Raw genomic sequence first — 22,972 nt, 5'->3', positions numbered from 1 at the left:
GTACTGATGTGGGAATTACTTAAAGATGTAACTACCATCAAGACTAAAGGGAAGGGCTTTGCTTTCGTAAAGGTGACTACAGGGGTCTCAAACAGTTTTTAAGTTCTGTACAGTGGGAGCAACTGATTATTTTACCAATGTTGATTCCTAAATGAGAAGCCTTCAGGGACTTAATTTTGGAGGCTACTAGGCCTTTCATTCCAACTAAGAAATACTGTTCAAGGTTCGGGCCTAAATGGATGTCAGATGAATTAATGAGGCTCGTGGCAGAGAAGAAAAATGTATAGGATGCATATAAAGTATCGGATGACACAGAAGCCTACAACAGATATAAAGTAGTCTGTAATCAAGTCACAAAGGAGGTTAGGCAGGTGAAGACAGATTAAATCCTTGGCAAAGGATGCAAATAAAAACAGCAAAGAGTTCTTTACTTATGTAAACTCTAGAAGAAAAGGGATGAATCGGATTGGACCACTTAACATAGATTGGTTGACTATTGATGATCATGCTCAGGTAACTGATAAACTGAATGAGTATTTTGCATCTACATTACACATGAGCAGTTATTCATTGAGGGGAGTGCCAGAAGTTTATCAAACTCTAACAGGGATCTAAGTGATTTTGTAATAATTATGCCATAATTATGAGAGCTTCCTTGGACTCAGGGGAGGTCCCCATGGACTGGAGGTGTGCAAATGTATCACCAACTCACAAAGGAGGTTCAAAAGGTGACACAAGTAATTATAGACCTGTTAGTTTAACTTGTGTTCCGGGGAAAATAATGGAATCACTGGATAAAGAAGCATTGCAGGATCATCTAGACAAGACTGTAGTAATAGTTAGACACATGAGTTTGTTAAAGGGAGGTCTTGTCTGACCAATTTGACTGGATACTATGATGTGGTCACAAAAGAACTGAATGCCAAAAATAATTTTGATATCATATACTTGGATTTCAGAAAAGCTTTTGATACTGTTGCATATGGAAGCCTGCTGTACAAATTGGAGAGATATGGCATTAAGGGTAAGTTGCTACAATGGTTAAAGGGATGGTTGAGTGGGAGAAGACAGAGAATGGTAATCAGTGGACACTGCTCTTCGTCGACAAATGTTATTAGTGGAGTTCCCCAAGGTTCGGTGTTGGGCCCATTGTTGTTTTGTATATTTATCAATGATATTGACGAAGGTATATCAGGTTTAATGTCTAAGTTTGCCGATGATACAAAAGTTGACAGGGTTGTTAATGACAGTAAAGACAGTGTGCTACTCCAACTGCATCTAGATAAGTTGGGCAAATGGGCTGAGAAGTGGCAACTGAAGTCTAACATTGACAAATAAACCCAGGGGCTCACATCCGGTGAGTATGGGCTTGGCACACCCAGTGTCCTGAGCTGGATATCATCATTCTTCTCTTTCTTGGTGATTCCTTTCTACTTCTGACTCTTTCTCTCTCTCTCTCTCTCTCTCTCTCTCTCTCTCTCTCTCTCTCTCTCTCTCTCTCTCTCTCTCTCAGGGTTTTTTGATTGGTGCAGCATAAGCCTTAGACTTCCTTGCACTATATGGCTTATAATAATTAATAATAAATAATAAATGCAAAGTACTGCATATGGGTAGCAATAGCTGAAGAGAAATGTACCAACTGTGTGGTACTACACTCAGGAAAGTGAAAAAGACCTGGGGGTAATCGTGCAGTCGAATATGAATTTCGCTGAGCAGTACGGACAGGCTGCCAGGGTAGGTCATGGAGTTTTGTCAATGATATATACGAATTTTGCTAGCAGGGACAGGGAGATGATTATCCCATTATACAAGGCAGTGGTCAGGACACACCTAGAGTACTGTGTACAGGTCTGGAGGCCTCAATTTAGGAAGGATTTAGATTTGCTAGAATGAGTACAAAGAAGGGCCTCAAGATTGGTGCAGGGCTCTTACCAAGAAAGGCTTAAACTCTGTTGCAGTGCCCCTGGAGAGTATGCACCCGTGAAGTGATCTGATTGAGGTACATAAAGCCTTGAATGGGCTGAGCAAGCTGAATGCTGATGGGATTCTTCCTCTTGCTGAGATTAAGACCCTGAGAGGGCATATATTCAAATTGAGGAAAGGCAATTGTAGGATAAATGTGTGGAAATTTGTCTTTAGCCAGCGGGTAGTTGATTGGTGGAAGAGACTTTCATCTTTTGTTGTGGAAGTTGATAGCCTAAATAAATTTAAGGCTGAGCTGGACAGGCATTTGGAATGAATGGGGGGAGCTGGTGAAAGGGGTGTTTTTTTTTGCTGATGCTGCATAAGCTTGCTTTCTTGCATCGTATGCCTCTACTAATGCTAATGACAAAACACACAGTACATTTCTTTAGAGCATTTAGAGAAAACTTTAAATTCACATACTAATGAAGGAACGGAATTTAAAAGAAAAATTCAGGTATGTGTTAGTTTCAGGTCTGTGGTTGAGAATTTTTAGAGAACAATTAAGATCCAGGCTACCAGACTACAGTTGAAAATATTTTGGGAAAGTTCAAGAAATTGGGCTGCAACATGATTATCATGGTACATTTTTACACTTCCACATTTGGAAGTCTAAATGAAAAACAGGTGAGAGGTTTAAAGAGGACGTTAAATACATGGAGATGAGGTACCAAGGGAGTGGAAATGTCAACATCAGGGCTGATATGTGCTGGATACTGAAGAGGTACTGTACAGTAAAAGTATCTTCAAGAAAACGAAACAATAATAATGAAAGTTTGACCGAGTTTTTATAGTGAAAGGCAAGTATTTAGTGTACTTTTTAATATTCTGCCCTTTTCAGTAGTATTTTATAGAGATGACAATGAATTGTCCAAAAATTTTCGAGAAAATATCAGACAATAAAAATGACAACACACAAACTACATTTCTTTAGGGCAACTAGAGAAAAACTCTGCGACCAATTGCAAAATTTTCGCAGTGGGTACTGCTAGTAGTATTTATCATCTTCCGTGACCATAAAGTATTCAAATATATTAGACTTTATTCATTATTGAGGGCTTCCAGACAGTTGATATTTCTGAAAAAATAAAATGTGCATTATTCAAAAACCACTCACTGGTTTCGACATTAAAAAAAACATAGTAAACAAAAAGAACAGGGAAATGGAAACTACACCATGAAGCATCAAAGCTGCGACCCTCATGATTATGACTAATTAAGTTAGTTGGAGCCATGGATCCAGTTTTTTTTACTGGCTCCGGCTCCAAGCTCCGACTCCGGCTCTACAGCCATGCTGCTCAAGCAGGAAAATATACATCACTGCCAGATACCACCATGTCTTCAGAAGAATCTCTTAAGACCGCCTGCAGGAGTCCACCTTGTGCCTCCTGACTTGTCTCCTTTTCTGTTCAGACAATCTTGTTCTGTTGATTGAAAGTACTACAAGAGCAGCCCTGGAATCTCAAGCCAAACATGTGCTTACCATACTTGCCTCCTGAGAAAAGTTACACATTGTCCATTTCTACCAAAAGGATGAGGATCTTGATGCTTAAAGGGTCTAAAAAATTAGGATGGTAATGCTGAAAGGGAACTTTGATATGTACTGAGCCTCCCCATCACCACAAATGGTCATATCTCATTAACAACCTATGAATTCTCTGTGAAGTTCTTTGAAGTCCTCCTAAATTACAGATGATCCTTCCTGCCACACATCAGAATGATAATTTTACAATATATGTTGGGGGGGAGGGGAGACAAACCTAGTTTGATGTCTAAATTGGCAAAATTTTGAGAATATCATTTCTCCTTCCTGGTTTCCTTAAATGTATTCAGCAATTCTGCATAAAATTGTAGCCATTGGCAGATCATTTCTTAGTACTGTAAGGATTATCATGATAAAATTCTGATTGTTTGTGGCACAACAGTATTGTTTGTTCAGTGATTGAATCAGTCAGTTGTTTAATGATTTCTGTTTACTTTCTTTCTTTAAAGCTAGAAAAAAGTATATATTTTTTTAATGAGTATAATGCCATATTGGTTAGCACTAATTGGGATCATATAAATTCCAATTCATCACATAAGGATTATTATTATTATTGCTTTTATATTATTTCTCCCTGATTGGGGGTTCCACCTCGTGATGGGTATTGCTACCAAGTACACAGGGTGGTTGTTGTTATGTCTGGTGTTACTGTTGGTCGAGAAACTCTCTGACTATCCTACAGGTGTTCAGTATACCGCTTGTCTATCTTCCTTATTGCCTGCTGGAGTGCTGCTGTGTGTTTCTGGAAGTAATCCTTCAGTTTAACTACCGCTGTCTTCTGTTGCTCAATGAGGTCTACAGGCCCCTTCCTCCTTCTTTTTGGGCAATTGTCAGTCTCTCCGCAGCAGATTTCGGTGGAGTTGGTGGCTCTTGGTCGTCATTGTCCTTGTCTTTCTCATGATATCCTCCAGTCTATGACCCCGAAGGAGTATGTTAGCACTGGAACTGCATTAGTGTTTATGGCTTTAACTGTGTTCCCTCCATTCAGCTTTGCTTCAACAGGCTTCTGAGTCTGATATTTTTTGGTCAGGCACTTCTTGATTTCCTTGTGCTGTAACTTCTGAGCCTGCATCATCCTCAAGTATTTGTAGGCCTCTCCCTCTGCCATGGGTTCGATCTTTTTACCAGGCTGCAGTTTGTCTTGCATTTGTCTACATCAAATTCCATCCTAATATCATTGCTGAATTCTTCGGTGATCTGGAGTAGTTGCTGGAGTTGCTTCTCGGTTCCCACGTAGAACTTGATGTCATCCATGTGCATCAGGTGGGTGTGGGGGGGTGTATCCGTACTTGCTACTGTTGAGCATGGTGGATAGTGGGTTATGTGCTAGACAGAACCACAATGGGCTCGAGGCATCTCCCTGAAAGATTCCTCTCCTGATGGGGATTGGCCTGGTTGTGATGTTGTTGACCTTAATGGTGTACTCCATTTCGGCATCGTTTCTCCTAGGAAGTTTGTCACTATTGGATTGACTGTAGATGTTCAGCGCCTCTATTAGCCAGCTATGAGGCACAAAGTCGAAGGCCTTACGGTAATCGGTGTAGGCTGTGTACATGTTGCGGAACTTCTTGTATGCTTGCTCCATAACCGCAGCATCTATGGTTAATTGCTCCTTGCATCCTTTCTGCTGTTCAGCTATTATGTTCTGACTCTCAAAGTGGTCTGATATTTTCCTGGTTACGCAGCTGGTCAGGATCTTGTACATTGTTGGGAGGCAGGTGATTGGCCTATATTTCTCTGGATTTCTTCTATCTTTAGGCTTCAGATATGTGATTCCTTGAGTAAGAAAATTCAGGATTGTCTCTAGGTGCCTTATCATTCGGGTGAACTGCTCTGCCAGGTGCTTGTTTGTGCAATTGAGCTTCTTGTACCAGTAGTTGTGGACGTTATCTATTCCTGGAGTTCGCCAGTTGTGAGTTCTTGATTGTCTGTTTTAATTATGTCTGCCATGGGCAAAGGTTGATGATGTTGTAGAACAGATATCATCTTTTAAGGGCACAAAAGGTGATATAGTTGTACACATTGGCACTAATGATATTAAGAGTAGGAGACCGGCAGAATTACTTAACAAGTACAGGTCGCTGTTGAAAAAAAGCCATGAGTTAAGGTTGAATTTGAAAGTGTCTGCAATTCTGCCCAGACACGATAGGAGGAAGTATATGATGAGAACCTTGTCGATCAGTTCGGCCGTGGAAAGATTGTGCAAGGCTCGAGGGGTAGATTTTTTTCTGCCTGGTCTGTACTTGTTAACAGGAGAGACTACTTATATAGGGATAGGATACACTTAAATAGAAAGGGTGCAAGAATATTTGCTGATGCTATTGAGGCAGTGTTAGGTGGGTCGGAAAACTGCTAGCTTGGGGGGGATACAAAAACTAATAGATTAACAGTAGCCACTGGCAGAGGTGAAAGTGATTCTTGCACTGCTTCTATTGGAATGAGCAGAAGCCTGGAAAACAAGATGCAGGATGTTTCAGAGACTGCTGGGAGTCATTGTGGTACAAGTAAACACATGGGTTGTGTTAGGGTAGCTAAGAATAGGAACAGGTGCATGTATACTTGGGTGTACACCAATGCTAGGAGTTTGGTAAATAAATTTGATGAATTTGAGGTATTGCTCAAAGCATCAAAGGTGGATAATGTTGGGATATCAGAGATATAAGGAATGCAGAACTGTAATTTGGGGAGTACAACGTCTACAGAAAGGATAGACAGGATAGGAAGAGAGGAGGGGTTATGCTGTTAGTTAAGAAACATAAAATCCAAGTCGACATCAATAGACAGTGCAGTGTCGAGTCAGTGTGACATAAGCATTGGGAGATCAAAATTGAGAGTAGGAGTGTGTTATAGGCCTAATGACTCTGATGAGTATAATAAGAAAATGTACAGGGAAATAGAGTGGACCAGTAAATCAAGAGAGTCTTATAATGGGAGATTTTAATTTCCCAGATATTGACCTGAATTTGTGGGTTGGTTACTCATACTCTAGCAAGGCTTTGGGGATTTATTGGATGATTGTTTTCTACATCAGCATGTTCGGGAAGCAACTAGACTGAGTAATACTCTTGATCTGATTATCAGTAGTGATTCTTCATGCATTAAGATTCTGCAGATAAAGGAACCACTAGATGGCAGTGATCACTCTGTGCTGAAGTGGGATTTACTCAAAGAGGTAACTACCATCAGGGGTAAAGGAAAGGGTAATTGCTTTCGTAAAGGCGACTATGATGGTCTGAGACAATATATAAATTCTATACAGTGGGACCAACTGATGATGTTACCAATAGCAAATTCAGAATAGGAAGCATTCAAAGAACTTGTCTTGGAAGCTAGTACCCCTTACATACCAACTAAGAAATATTGTTCAATGTTTAGGCCTAAATGGATGTCAGATGAACTAATGAGACACATGGCAGAGGAAAAAAATGCATGGGATATGTATAAATTAACACTTGACACAGAAGCCTATGATAGATATAAGCTGGTCTGTAACCAAGTCACAAAGGAGGTTAGGCAGGCAAAGGCAGATTATGAGAAATCTTTGGCAAAGGATGCAAAGAAAAACAGAAAAGTGTTCTTTACTTATGTAAACTCTAGAAGGAAGAGGATGAATCAGATTGGTCCACTTGATATTGATGGTTCAACTGTTGATGATCCTGCTCAGGTAGCTAATAAACAAAATGAATATTTTGCATCGACATTCACGCATGAGGAGTTATTCAGCAAGGGGAATGCCAGAGGTGTATTCAACTCTGGCAGTAAGCTAGATAATCTTGTAATAACTGAGAGTAAAGTGGAGGAGAAATTGTTGAAGATAAACACAAGAAAGGCACCTGGGGTGGATGGGATCTATCCAGTTATATTAAAGGAGGCAGCAAAGGAAGCAAGCAAACTCTTAGCCATAATTATGAGAGCTTCCTTGGACTCAGGGGAGGTACCCATAGACTGGAGATGTGCAAATGTGACCCCAATTCACAAAGGAGGATCAAAGGCTGACACAAGTAATTATAGATCTGTAAGTTTAACTTCTGTTCCAGGAAAATTAATGGAGGCATTGGTTATTTTTTGGTCTCATGTTTGCTGTGGATGCTGTCTCTCTTGAGGGTACTCTTCTCTTTACCAATTAATTTCTTACTCCTATTGCCCTTTTGGCCTATCTTGACTCTTAATTCTTCTACCTTCTGCTGAAGACTTCTTTCCCGAGCTGGTGGTTCCCTCTGTTTTTGGTTCTTCTGCTGCTGCTGCTGGTCTCTCATTTCTCTTCCATTAATCCTTGTGGCTGCTACCGCAGCACAATACACAGCTGTGTGGATGGCCTCCAGTCTTGCACCATTGCTGTCGAGGTAATGTGGTCATCATCATCATCATCATCATCAGCCATTTTCAATCCACTGCAGGATGAAGGCCTCTCCAGCAACTTTCCAGTTCCTTCTGTTTTGAGCACTGGCCATCCATTTACTACCCAAAAACTCATGAATTTCATCTATCCATCTCCGACTTTGTCTTCCAGGTTTTCTTCTAGCTCCTCTTGGATACCATTCTGTTATTTTCTTAGTCCATCTGTCATCATGTCTTCGAGCTATGTGTCCTGCCCAAGACCATTTTAGTTCTTTAGTTTTGATAAGAATGTCCTTTACTTGAGTTTGCTGCCTAATCCATGTGTTTCTCTTCTTATCTAACAGTCTGATTCCCAATATAATTCGTTCCATTCTTCGCTGTGTAGTTCTCAGCTTCTCTTCCATTCTTTTGGTGAGTGCCCAAGTTTCACTTCCATAAGTCATGGTGGGGAGTATACATTGATTCATTATTTTACGTTTCAGACAAACTGGGATATTGCTCTTCAGTATGTGACTATATTTCCTGAATGCTATCCATCCAAAATTTATTCTTCTCTTGACTTCCAGCCATTTATCATTATTACAGCTAATAACTTGTCCCAGATAAGTATATGACTCCACCTTTTCAATTACTGCTCCTTCAATCATTATTTCCCTTTCCGTGGCATACTTGTTCATCATTACTTTTGTTTTAGCCATATTCATCTTTAGTCCAAAATCCTTACTAACTGTGCATAACTGATTAAGATTTTCCTCTAATTCTTTGGGATCGTGGCTTATAACCACAATGTCATCTGCAAATCGTAAATGGTTTAGGTACTCTCCGTTCACATTGACTCCTTTCTGCGACCAGTCTAATCTTCTGAAAGCTTCCTCAAGGGCAGCAGTAAACAGCTTCGGAGATATTGTGTCTCCTTGTCGAACTCCTTTCTCGATTTTAAATTTGCTACTGTCTTTGTCTAGTCTAATAAAGGAGGTAGCACTCTCATATATTTTCTTCAAAATCATAATATATGGGGTATCTATGCCTTGTCTTTCCAGTGCCCGAAACATTGCCTTATGCTGTATGGAGTCAAATGCCTTTTCATAATCCACAAAAGCCAGGCATAATGGTGTTTTATATTCATTTGCTTTCTCCATTAGCTGTGATATTACGTGAAGGTGATCCATAGTTGAGAATCCTGTCCTAAAGCCAGCTTGCTCTTTCGGTTGATTCTCATCAAGTATTCTTTCTAATCTGTTAGTAATGACCCTTGTGAACAACTTGTAGATGTGGGATAACAAGCTAATTGGTCTATAATTTCCAATTTCTGATTTATCTCCTTTCTTATGCAGCAAAACTATGATTGCATTATTCCACTGCTTAGGCGTCACACCTTTTCTAATGCACTTTGTGAAGAGCCTTGCCAGTTTTTGTGTTATGTCTCTTCCTCCTAGTTTTAACAACTCTACAGTAACTTCATCTTCCCCCGGGGCTTTCCGATTCTTCATTTTCTTCAATGCATGTTCTACCTCATCAGGAAGAATATCGGGTATGTCGTATGTGTTGCTACTTTGCAATCCATCTTCCCCAATGCTGGTATCAGACCCTCGCTCCTTGTATAATTCTCTATAGTAGTCTTCTGCTATTTGAATTATGCCTTCTCTGCTGTTTATAAGTACACCATCGCTATTCTTCAATTTCAGTATCATTTGTCTTTCTGTATTACTGCTCATGGCTGCTGATTTAAATCCTTTGTTTTCCCTTAATGCTTGTTCTACTTTTCTTGTGTTAAATCTTCTTATGTCCGCTCTGAGTCTCTTTCTAATGGCTTTGCATAACTCAGTATACTCAATTTTCTCCCTGTCAGTGTTTTTCTTGCTCTTCATTTGTCGTCTTCGGTTCATCATGACAAGCGTTTCTTGACTAATTTTTTCTTCTTTGGATTTCTGTTTCCCTATAGGTTTCTTGGGCTTTATCACTTTCAGAAAGTTGTAATATTCCTCGTCGATATCTTGGTCCTGAGCAGTCTGCAGAAGCTCAAACTTGTTTTTAAGTTCCAGTACATACTGCCTTTTCTCCTCCTCTGTTATCTCAAAGACCTTTGTATTATTTACTCGAGTCAGTTTTTTCCTTTCCTTTCCTACATCTATATCAAGTGTACATCTTACCATTCTGTGATCACTTTCAACATTTACCTTATTCAGGATGGTAACATCATTCACAATATATCTTCTGTTAGTGAGGATGAAGTCGATTTCATTAGTTGTTAATCCATTTGGACTCTTCCATGTCCACTTTCTGTTCACCCTTTTCTTGAAAAAAGTGTTCATTACTGACAGTCCTTGAGATTCTGCAAATTCCACAAGTCTTTCACCTCTTTTATTTCTTTCACCAATTCCAAAATTTCCTATAGTTCCTCTTTCTGCGCTGTTTTGCCTTTTTCCAACCTTAGCATTGAAGTCCCCCATAATAATAGTGTAGTGGGTTTTCTGCTCATCTAGAAGACTCTCAATTTCGGTGTACATTTCTTCAACCTCTTCATCATCATGGCTCGATGTTGGTGCATAAATCATTATAATCTTTAGCTTGTACCTCTTAGAAATCTTGAGTATTAGTCTTGACACCCTTGGTGATGTACTTTTGAATTCCAAAATGTTGTTTTTAAAATCTTTATGGACCAGAAACCCAACTCCACCTTCACTCCTTTCACTGTTTCCATTGGTGTACAGCAGATTTCCACTTGATAAACTTATAAGTGATTCATTTCTTCTTCTTGTTTCAGCCAAACCGATGATATTCCAATTGACATTTTCTAATTCCTTTTCCAGCTCTAATATCCTGTCTTCACCGATGAGTGATCGTACGTTATAACAGGCCAAGTTCATTTTCAATGTGGTATTATGTGCCAATTGAGGTGGTCTGTGACTCTCCAGGTAGTATTCTATTCAGCCTCTGCTTTGGTATCACATGAGGCTTTGTGGGGTACATTCCTTTGAATTCTGTTAGTGCCTTCTTCCGCTCATCCTTTATTCTAGATATCATGACCTCGTCTCTTTCCACTTCATCTGCTGTGGGTTGTATTTCTTCTTGCTCTTCCTCCTCTGGTTCGGTGGTGGTATGTTCTTCCTCCTCTGGTTCCGTATTCTTTATCCTTTGTAGTTGATTGCTGACGTCCTGCTTGACCTTTTCCAAGATTGCAGGAGATATCAGATTCTTCGTGACGATAGTCTTTCTCTGGTCTGCTATTTACTGTTCGGTGACCTGAATATCCAGAATCGTTCCAGCCACTCGGTATGTAGTCTCACCCTATAAGTTGTCATATCGGTCTCCAGCTTTGTAGTATGCTTGCATGATGTAAGTATTCATTTTGATGCTCCACTTCATGTGTTGGCGTTTTCTTCCTTCCTGGGTGGTCACTAGCGCAGTTGCACAGGAAGTACTTCCAGTTGGTGGGGCTGGATGGGCTTGCCCTTCTCTTGTGGTAGCCATACAGGGGACAGCACCACTTTCTCCACTGTCTTCCTTAGGAGACCATCTCAGATTTCTTGAACCGACCCCTCTGCCTAAGGCCTGAAAGTGAGTGACTTTATCCTGCGCCACACTCGATGCAGTATAATTAATATTTCTATGCAACATCATCCATCTATCGAGGTGGACTTGTTTAGCTTTGGCTTATGTCCAGTGGTAGTTCTTTGGAGTGACGCCAGATGGCATCACAATCTGCCTTAGTCACCACTCCAACCTTGGGGTGGGTAGGTTCCTTGGAACAACTTTCACAATGTTTATTTATTTATTAATTTTTTTATTACTATTAATTTATTTATTATTATTGTAATTTATTACTATTATCATACCGGTCACCCAGCAAGATGGAGCTGCATTCACTTCCGCCAAAGCGGTACCCGAACCCGGGTCCATCAGGCTGGTGGTGGTCCAGCGTAACCACTGGGCGATGGCCCAGTGGTTACAACACTTATTATTATTATTATTATTATTATTATTATTCCACGACTGTGTATATATCTGGTGATTATTATATTTTTTTAAATATCTAAAAAAAAACTTTTTTTTTAGGCTAGACAAGGTCGAACAACCTTAGTTGTAGCTCATCGTTTGTCTACCATACAAACAGCTGATAAGATAGTTGTGATTTCCCGTGGTGTGGTACAAGAAACTGGATCACATAGTCAACTGATGCAAAACAAAGAACTTTACTATCAGTTAGTAATTGCCCAGGTATGAGTGCAAGGTTAATTGTTTTACTTGACTTTCTTTCTTTGGTGTATATTTATAATGTAGTATTTTCGTTCAAACTGTTTGGATTTCTTTATTGATTTCTATAGATATTTTCTTATGTTTTTGAATGAATGATTTTCTTTGTGTTAGATCTATTAAGTAAGCTGGTGAAATTACCACCTATATTACAATCTTGATTATAAAGAAATTTTTTTTTCTTTTAAGAATTCTATTTCACTACCAGAATTAGTATTATTAGTGGCAAATGCTGCAAGGAAGCATGCAGCAAAAAAAAAAAAAAAAGCCACCTGTAATTTCTCTCTCACATTTTGCCAAGTCCTTCCTTAACTTTATTCAAATTATCTTCCACAACATTTCATGGAAATTTATTCCATCAATCAGTTACTCTCTGGCTAAAAGCAAATTTTCACTCTATCCTAAAACCATCCATTTTCAATTTAAATTTATGTCCCTTGTGTATGTGGTCTGAGAAAGAGTAATGATTGCATCATCACTTTGTTTATTCAGTGCATTTAAAGCCTTAATACTTTGATCAGGTCTTCTCACAGGTGCCTAGTTTTCAGGTGGCGCAAATTGAGAACTGAAGTCTTTCTTGGTAAGAGCACCCTTTTGTGTCCCTGAATAATCCTGTTGCTCTTATCCCAACAGCTATACAACCTTTCTAAATTGAGGCTTCCAAGCCTATTTGTATTACTCAAGATGTAGCATGATAATTGCCTTATACAGCAGAATATTTACTTCCTTATCCCTGCTGCAGAATTTGTGTATATCATCAAGAGACCCTGTTGAGCTGTCCTAGCAGCATATTGAACACTGCTTAGAGAACTTCATATCCGACTACACAATTACTACAGGTCATTTGTTTTCCACCCCTTGAGTGTGGTACTGCTCAAAGTATGTTATTAGTGCAAAGAAGCCGCAGGTTTTAGCTGCATTGGCCAAAAAAAAAAAAAAAAAAATCCAATAAGAAAATACAAATTATGCAATTCCCTCCTCACGTAGGTATCCCTTGTGGTAGCTATCCAGTTGATCTTTAAATTGTCAGGCTCAACTACCTGCAAAGGAAACTTGTTCCAGTAATCAGCAACTCACTAGCTAAAAGAAAACTTCCTACAATCTAATCTAAACCTCTTCCCCTGTAATTTGAATTTATGATCCCTAGTTCTGGAATTCTTTATAACAGTGAAAATTCTGCATTCATTCATTTTACTAACTCCTCTCAGACTTATAATTCCCATTCAGGTCCCCTCTAAGGTGCTTGGTTGCCAAGCTCTGTAGCCAGCATAATCAAAGTCTTCCTCATATGGTCATCTTTTTGCCAATTTCACCATTTGAGTTGCCATCTTTGGACCCTTTCAGGAAGCTCAGTGTCCTTTTTTTTTTTCCATTTGAGATCACCATACTTGAACACATTTATTCTAAATGTGGTCTTACAATTGCCTTATACACTGGGATAATGACCTTCCTGGCTACCTGCTCAGAAAACTTTATATCTGCTTATATCTCACAGATTCCTTTCTTCCCGTACTGTTTTTAATTCAATCCCCACCAAGTGTATAATTTATTTTGGGTTGCTATTCCTCAAGTGTAAGCCGTTGCATTTTTCTGCATGAAAATATAGTTGCCACTTTTCTGACCATTCTTGAAGCCTGTTCCAATCATCCTGAAGGAGCACTGCTGGACACTGAACATTAATGACTCTCCCATTCTTTATTTCATCTGTTAATTTTGACATAATGTCCTTTATCCCTGTGTCGGTGTTGTTTATGAAAATCAGACACAACAATGGTCCAAGAACTGATCCTTGAGGTTATCCACTTTTGACATTTTGCTGATCTGAAGAATAGTCATTAATCACAATCCTCTGCCTTCTGCAGTCCTGCAGCCACCCTGCAGTCCGTCTTAGAATCATTCCAGTAATCCCAACGTGTTCCAGCTTATACCTCTCATGATGGACTGAGTCAACTACCTTGCTAAAATCCAAATAAACTATGTCAAAATTGTTCTTACCTCCAGTTCATGAGTAATTGTGTCAAAATAGCTTACCAGGTTAGTTAAACATGATTCTGAACAAAACTATGTTGTACATCCTTCAGAATGCTGTTTTTATCTAAATTACCCTGGATTGCGCTCTTAATCATTGTCTTTAAGATTTTCTCTACCACTGAAGTCAACTAACTGGTCTATAGTTATTGACTTCAGTCTTAGAACCACCTTTTTGTGATATGTTGGCACTTCTCCAATCCAAAGGAATCTCTCCTGAGTCCAAAAATGCCCTCGTCATTAACTTCAGTGATCCATTCAATACACTCCCTGGCAACCTCCCTCAAAATTACTGGGTATAAACTTTCAGTTTATACCCAGTAATTTTGTTGAAAGTTTTTCTAATAAACAGTCATCTGTAATTTCAAAATCACTAATTTCATAAGGCTCAGTCTCACTCACGCAGCTTCTCCTCAGCCTAAATGGTGTTTTGTCAGTAAAGAGTGATGCAAAGTACCCATTCAATTCATCAGCAGTATCAGCTGGGTTATTTAAGACTTTCCCCAAACCTAATACACAAGTGTCCAATCTGATTAATTTTCTTTTTCTTTGTATTCATGTATATTAAACTTCTTTTCCCCATGCTCTTCTCTCTTAGCCAGTGCTTTCTCTACTCAGTCTTTGCCTCCTTAACCTTATCTGTGGTATTATTACAGATCAACTTGTAGCTGTTGTAGGCTTCAGTACTTTTCATCACTCTAACTTTCCCATGCTGTCTTTTTTTCTGTTAGACTGGCCAGTGCTGTATTCATCCATTCTAGTATCCTCCTTGTCCTCTGTTTTCTTAATGGTATATATGCATTCATGGCATCTGTGATTATTACTTTGAAGGTGTTCCATGACTCTAATGTATTCACCCTCTGGCATCCTCCTCATATTATATTTTCTTAATGGTATATACAGGGTAAATACAGGGTGATTCAGGAGGAATAGGAAATATTTTGGGAGGTTATAGTACCACTTATTCTGAGTAAAGCCTGTATACAAACCCAACAGTATACAAAGAAAAGGTGAATACAAGAGATATAAACATGTGTCCAATTCTCAATGGATACAGCTGTTTGAAACTGGCATGCACAGCTCCCTGAATCAGATGTGTCCAAGAAGCAGTTATAACCTGATGCTGTTTGGTGTTAGAAGTGTTTGCTGTTAAGAATGCCAAACACCTTCACACATGCGGAATATGCTGGTATAGTGTTTGTCTATGGTTTTTGTGGTGGAAGTGCTACTGCTGCTTGTAGAGAATACCATTTACAGTTTCCTAACTGCAGAATACCAGATTCAAGAGCATTTACTAGTGTTTACACCAAACTGCGTGAGACTGATATTTCTTCTGAACATGCAAATGAACAAAATGTGGATGAAATAGAACACAATTCTTCTGTTGGTAGAATGTAGTCCTACTGTTAGCACACGAAAAATTTCTGCGTATATTGGTGTTCACAGACAAGAGTATGGCACACATTACGGCTTGTATCCATTTCACATACAGCGGGTACAACACCTTCAACCAGGAGATTGGAATTTTGTCAGTGGGTAAATGCTAATCACTGATTAATTCCATTAATACTGTTCAGCGATGAAACTACTTTCACCTGTGATGGTATCAACAATAACTGTAACTCTCATAGGTGGTCAGACAAAAATCCATATGCCACTGTACAGAAAAAAATTTTCAACATCGCTTCTCTGTGGCGTGGCATCATCGACAATCAGTTGATTGGGCCTGTTGTGTTACAAAATCATCTTACAGGGCTCATTTACCTAGAATTCTGCAAAACAAACTTCCACTACTATTGGAGGATGTTGATGTTCCCTTGGCCACAAGGATTGGTATGTGTTTTCAGCATGACAGAGCTCCTGCACTTTATGCCCATTTGGTGGTACAGTATCTAAATTGAACTTTCCCTGAAAAATGGATCGACTGTGGTAGTCCTATTCATTGGCCACCAAGGTCTCCAGACCTCACTCTGTTAGATTTTTGTTTGTCGGGATGGAAGGTGCAGTATACAAAGAAAAGGTGAATACAAGAGACAAATTTCTCGCTTTCATTTTGGATACTTGCTGCCCTCAAAAAAAAAAAAAAGGAATGCCATGACTACCTCAGAAAAACAACACATGTTACCACAAGAGTTGCAAAGTGCATTGAGTTTGGCGGTGGGATTTACAAACATTTATTGTGAACTGTAAAAAAAATATGTCAATTATTTTTGTTTTGTGTCATTCAAAAAAGTCAATAAATACAAACAATAAGTCAGTTATTGTTCTTTAATATCTCATAATGGCTTTGTGTATGCCAGTTTCAAACAACTGTATCTCTGTATCCATTGAGAATTGGACACACGTTTATATGAAATTTTTTAACCAGACTAATTGATACTATAACCTCCCAAAATATTTATTATTCCTCCTGAATCACCCTGTATATGCATTCATGGCTTTTGTGATTATTATTGGTGCCTCTGTAGCCAGGTGGGCAGGAGCAGCAGTGTGTAACACACGCTTCTTGATTAGACCGGGGTTCGAGCCCGTGACCACCAAATACGGAGGATGCGGAAAGGTCAAGGAATGACCACGTATATCCCTGGAGCAATATGGCCTTAGTTGCTAATGCTACTAAAACCAAACAACAACAACAACTGTGATTATTAATTTGAGGGTATTCCACGATTCTAATGTATTTTCCCTTCTTCTGAAATTTGCCCAATTAATAAATGCATTGTAATGCCTTAAACTGCCATAGTCCCTTTTTCTGAAATTAAAACTCGTGCCTTTACCTTTAATTACTGCAACATCTTTCTCATCCTACAACTAATGATTGCGTGGTCACTACCTGCCAATTCTTCTGTTTTAAGCCCTGTGATATCATCTGATTTGTGAGTAATGATGAGGTCAAGAATATTTCTACCCTTAGTATTTTCTCATTTACATGCTGTTACAAATAATAATCATCTGATATGTTTAATTTTGTTCGCTGTGGTAAGCTTCCCTCCCATTTATTCCAATCAATTAGGGACAGATTGGAGTCCCCCATAAAAAGATATCCATACTTGCTTACCCATTTCATCTGCATGTAGAGACTCACATCATATGGTTCACAATCTTCTGGTCTCTAGATTGCTCCCACTCTCATTATATCTTTGCTTCTAATTCATACCACACAGATTCTATGCTGGTGTGCATAACTTCTGACTCAGCAAAAGCTCTTTTCATGTTCAGGCTGCTTTTGGTAAGAAACATAACCCCACCATCCCATCTGTCTTCCTTATCTTTCCTAAATACATTATACATACTGCAGCGAAACTAGTACTCATCATCCCCAATTTCCAGGTGACACTGCTTTTCTGTCGGCCCTATTATGTCAGCATTAGTTGTCCTAACCAGTTTGAATTCACTTATTTTATTGAAAACATTCCTGACATTACTGTAGACAAAGTTAAGACATAGTATTCTTCTATAGTTTACCACTCTGACACACCCCTTGAAGCTTGTTTCCCATTCATTTGGAATTGTTGCCATCCTTAGAATATCTTGTCAACATCAGCTGTTGTAGCAATAAACAAGAATTCTTGAGATATGTACAAGCATTACTTTGCCCCAGATAATCAGATAAATGCATGTCTATATTGCTCTTCTCCCACCCAACAGTTTTCCTGACTCCTTAAGGTATCCTGAGTGATACCTGCAAAAACCTTTGCACTATCTTTCTTCAAGCTAATAATGTCTCTAGAAAATATATTCCTTCTACCTACAAGTGTGGATCATGCTAATAAACCCTCCCACCCAAAAGCCTTGCAGATTCCCTCAAGCCTTGAGTTAATCCACAAGCATTTAATTCCCTCTATTTTATCTGGACAAGATTGCAGATGCATGCACATTCTGACCAAGCTCAAGACATTTTTTTGGCATGCTCCTATATTTATCAAACAAAATGTCAAGTCCTGTTTGTTTAATATCGTTAATCCTTTCACGAATAATAATGCTCTCTTTATCCCCTAAAAATCTGACAATCTGTCGGTAACATCATTAATTGTTGCTCCCAGCAAACACACCCTGCTCTGGTTCACCTGCCTTTATTACAAAAAAAGTTACCCATTTCTCTGACTATAGAATCTTGCAATAAAACTAAATCTCCTTCTACCAGAGCAATATGCACTTGACCAGCAGTTCTCAAATTGTGTACGTTGTGGGATATTTTAAATTTTCGAGAGAAACAGCAATACAGGTGACCTCCGCTTAACATTGCTAATTCGTTCCGGAAAAACAGAACGCTAAGTGAATCCGCTCTAAGCAAATGCCACATTCCCATAAGGTAACATATTTATTTGTGAGTTGCGGTCAGTGCCATAGGATATTTATTTATTTGTGAGTTGCGGTCAGTGCCTAATCAATAATAAATGGTAGTGAAAAGATGCACAAATGTCGGTCAAAATATTTAATATTCAAATATTTGTACATATAAAATATTCTGCATTACATACGTATATAATTATGTGGTAACTATTTACGTATCAAAATTAAACTTAAAATTCCAGTTAAAATCATGAATTTAATTGATCTAAATTGATTTAATTTAATTGATGAATTTAATCATGAAAAATGTGTCGATTTTGGGTTGAACTTGGCCCTCTTCCAAATAAACTAAAAGGGGTATTAATTTTAAATCCCCGCAGCATTACCACCCAACAATAAAGTCAATCGATCCTTCGCCACTTTGAAACCTGGCATGTTTTTTCTTCTTTCAATATGAAACTTCTTTTAGGCATTCGTTTCCATAAAAGTCCTGCTTCATCTATGTTAAAAACTTGTTGAGAAGTATAACACATAATACCCCTCTCCAATAATTTTATCAAGTTCTTTTTTGAAAGTTTTGGCTCCTTGATCTGCACTTGCAGCTTCTCCCTGGATTTTAAATCTATTCAACCAGCTCTTACTAGTTTTAAATGGTTCCACATTTTTTTTTTTTTTAGGTGAGTTTTCTTCAGATCATTATATTGGCTAATCTCTCTCTCTCTCTTTTTTTTTTTTTTTATAATATTTAACTTAACTGAATTGTGCATTGGATATTATCTTCAATAAAATTAGTTAGTCTTTCCATCTCAATCCTAATAGCCGGCCTAGCCCTAGTTGCTTGCAGTGGAACAGCTATCTTTCCCGTTGCTAAAATTAATGCTCAGACGTTGCTTTTTCATTCTTATCGGCCATTATTAACTCTTCGAAAATGTAACTGCATTGGTTGCATTAATTACGATACAATGTTCAAGTAAACTGTTCATTATGCACGATGTCTAATACTGTACTGAGTGATGACTAGACTTTGGATAAATGCATATAACGCAAATATTACAAGCAATATACTTGATTATTTTTTAAAATGTTGATCGCGGAACTACGTAACAAGTCACTGTACTGCAATTAAATTAGCGTGCGATAAAATTTCTCAAGTTGGTGTGGGAAACGTTTTAACTGTATTTTTATATTCGTTTTCAAGCTATCGACTCCATCAAATGAAACGATTTCATTAAATATGCCAAAAATGCAATCGGTAAAAGCGCGTTATAGTGATCTGTGACAGCGTTATAATCAGATACGGGTTATAATATAAGAACAGCGTTATAGCGAATCAGTGTAAAGCAAACCGCGTTATAATGGGGGCCTGCTGTACTTGACATCTGTTGGACACCGCGTGAACTACTAGCTCGAGCTAGTTCGTTCAACATTACTTATTAAGTTGTTCGGACCTAACTACTTAAACAGAACTGTTAGGTATTTCTTTTGGCCTAGGGGCACCGTGAAAAAATTACTGAGACACTAAGGGTGCTGTGAAGTGACAAAGTTTGGGAACCTCTGCACTTGACTTTTTGTGTTTTGGGATCCAAATTGGGGATGCATCACTTGGTGGGTCTTGAGGTACTTGAGTCATTGACAAGCTCCCAGTTACATTTATTTCTAGGGCAGCACCCATTTCTTCAGTTACTCAAATTCTTCTAGTAATGCACCACATTTTAATTTGAGATTGGTAGAGTTTTTACATCAGGTGCAAAGAAAAGAATAAGTCAGTTGAGCTTGGTTTGTTTCGAATACATGCCACGGGCTATACAAGCAATGAACTCACGGTTTACACCTGATATCCTTAGCTATTTCTGTCTATCATGACTTCCTTGTTTGATTTATCGAAAGTGGACCATTATTTAGGTAAAATGTAACTTAAAGGTTACATTTATCGAAAGTGGACCATTATTTAGGTAAAATGTAACTTAAAGGTTGCACAATTTAAATTTACAATGTATTACAGAAATTTAAATGAAGTATTACATAAATTGAACTGTTAACAAAACTTTATCCGATAGTGATGTTAAAATGAATCTACCGAAGTTACCAGGAAAAGGAAATATTTTAGAAAAGTTACAAAATATTGTCAAAATTAATTTCATAAAATTAATGATATAAAATATGCAAAATTGCTGAAATAAGATTTAAAAATTACAGAAATTTAATTTAAACAAATTAAAAAAAAAAAAAAAAATTGTTTTCCAGACACTTGTTAAGCTTAACAGCTTAACAAGAGTTAACCTGTTAAGCTGCCAGAGCCAACTTAAAACCTATCTTGCATAAATGCAAGATAGGTTTTAAATTGATAAGTTTGACTAAAAAATTATTAGCAAATGCTTAAAAAATGGTACTCACCTTGTATAAATCTGCAATAAATTTATTGGAAGATGATGGCTAAATTTAGGTTAGAAGATGCATTAAAAAGAACTAAGGCGGAGGAATTGGGTGAAAATTAGCATTAGTAGAGGCATATGATGCAAGAAAGCAAAAAAAAAAAAAAAAAAAAAAAAAAAACCACTTCCACTTCATCCCTCCATTTGTTCGAAATACCTGTCCAGCTGAGCCTTAAATTTATTTAGGCTATCAACTTCCACGACAAGGGATGGAAGTCTGTTCCACCAACCAACTACCTGCTGGCTAAAGGCAAATTTCTACACGTCTATCCTACATCTGTCTCTCCTCAATTTGAATTTATGCCCTCAGGTGATTATTCTGAGCAAGAGGAAGAATCCCATCAGCATTGAGCATGCTGAAACCATTCAAGGCTTTATACACCTCTATCAGATCACCTCACTGGTACCTAGTCTCCAGACACTGTAATTTGCAAAACTTAAGCCTTTCTTCGTAAGAGTACCCCTTTGTTCCATTCACTAATCTTGTTGCCCTTCTCTGTACTCGTTCCAGCAGTTCTACATCCTTCTTGAAATGAGGCCTCCAGACCTGTATACAGTACTCAAGGTGTGGCCTGACCATTGCCTTATACAAGGGAATAATCACCTCCTTATCCCTGCTAGAAAAATTCCATTATATCATCGACAAGACACCATGAGCTACTCTTGCAGCCCGTCTGCACTGCTCAGAGAACTTCATATCTGCCTGCACAACCACCCCCCAGGTCCTTTTCATTCTCTACCACTGTCAGTATAGTACCACAGAGTTGATACGTTGCTCTGGGGTTGCTGTTTCCCATATGTAGTACTTTACATTTGTCAATGTTAAACTTCATTTGCCACCTCTCGGCCCATCAGCTCAACCTTTCCAGATCCTGTTGCAGCAGCATAGTGTCAGTAGTGTCCTTGACAACTCTGCCAACCTTTGTATCGTCTGCAAACTTGGACATTAAGCTTGATATACCATCATCAGTATCATTTATAAATACAGAAAACAGTAATAGACCCAACACTGAACCCTGAGGGACTCCACTAATAACATTAGTCCATAATGAGCAGTGTCCATTGATTACCACTCTCTGTCTTCTCCCCCCTCAACCATCCCTTTATCCATAGCAGCAATTTGCCTCCAATGCCACACTGCTCCAGTTTGTGCAGCAGTCTTCCATGTGCAACAGTATCAAAAGCCTTTCTAAGATCCAAGTATATAATATCAAAATTATTCCCTACATCCAGTTCTTTTGTGACTGCATCATAGTATCCAATCAAATTGGTCAGGCAAGACTTTCCCATAACAAAACCATGCTGTGTCCAAGCTATAACTGACATTTTAAAAATATTTAAAAATAAATTATTTAATAAATAATTTATTAATAAAATTATTTAATTTTACACAGACTTTAAAATGAGCGCAAGGAAATAGAAGTACAGATCTCCAATCCTTGGTTATCATAAAGAGGTTAAAGGATGGTTTTTTTTTTTTTTTTTTTTTTTATGAAAACCCCAACCACGAAAGGTATCAAAACCTATAGTACTTAGTACCGTGCATGGGTTGAAGGAGAAGTATGGAGGGAGGGGGATGCTGGAAACTTTGCTCTAGAGACTAAACAAGGGTTTCACCACTTCAAGCCTCCAATAAGCAAAGTGGTGGTATTTCACCAGTTGATGAAAGTCATCTACCACCTAAAAAAAAAAAAAGACTGGGGATGCCAATAGTCGTCACGAGGGACGTTCGTTGAATAAACCGTCATCATTTGGCAAATGGGAGAGAAGTGAGTGCGTGTTGTATATAAAGTTTATCTATACTCTCGTGATGCTCTATTTGACATGTGGAAACTTTAGCTGCAAGAGGTTCCAAGCTGGTGAGAGGTTGAAGGGAAGTTTAGCGTTAATAATATTGAGATCGGAATGGTGTCGGTACCATTCGATGGTGAGGGCTTCACATTGAAGAATTCTTTAGCTCGATCTAAGTTTAATAATGGTAATGGCAGAGTCAACAAGGGAGGTGTTGTTGTGGGTCTGAGCGTGGATTGTTAACTCGGTACAGGATTGACTTGTCCTGCAACTGTTGAAGTGGTAGTATGCACAGGTATTGGAAGTTGTGGAGGACCGAATTTGGTGGTAG

At 38.5% G+C, this 22,972-nt stretch overlaps 1 protein-coding gene across 4 annotated transcripts in view; it reads left to right on the top strand.

Moving 5' to 3' along the window:
• LOC150090693 (ATP-dependent translocase ABCB1-like) overlaps window positions 1–22,972 on the top strand; it is a 390,895-nt gene that overhangs the window by 257,479 nt on the left and 110,444 nt on the right. For all 4 annotated transcript variants that reach the window (XM_090372299.1, XM_090372310.1, XM_090372292.1 and 1 more), the window contains one exon: window positions 11,900–12,061. In XM_090372299.1, the coding sequence (XP_090228425.1) occupies window positions 11,900–12,061 (162 nt within the window). The remainder of the gene's footprint in view (window positions 1–11,899; window positions 12,062–22,972) is intronic.

The sequence above is a fragment of the Mastigoproctus giganteus genome, chromosome 1 (assembly GCF_048544385.1).
Source record: "Mastigoproctus giganteus isolate SK-2022 chromosome 1, ASM4854438v1, whole genome shotgun sequence".
Taxonomy (NCBI): domain Eukaryota; kingdom Metazoa; phylum Arthropoda; class Arachnida; order Uropygi; family Thelyphonidae; genus Mastigoproctus; species Mastigoproctus giganteus.
This window is presented reverse-complemented; position numbering and strand designations above follow the sequence as displayed.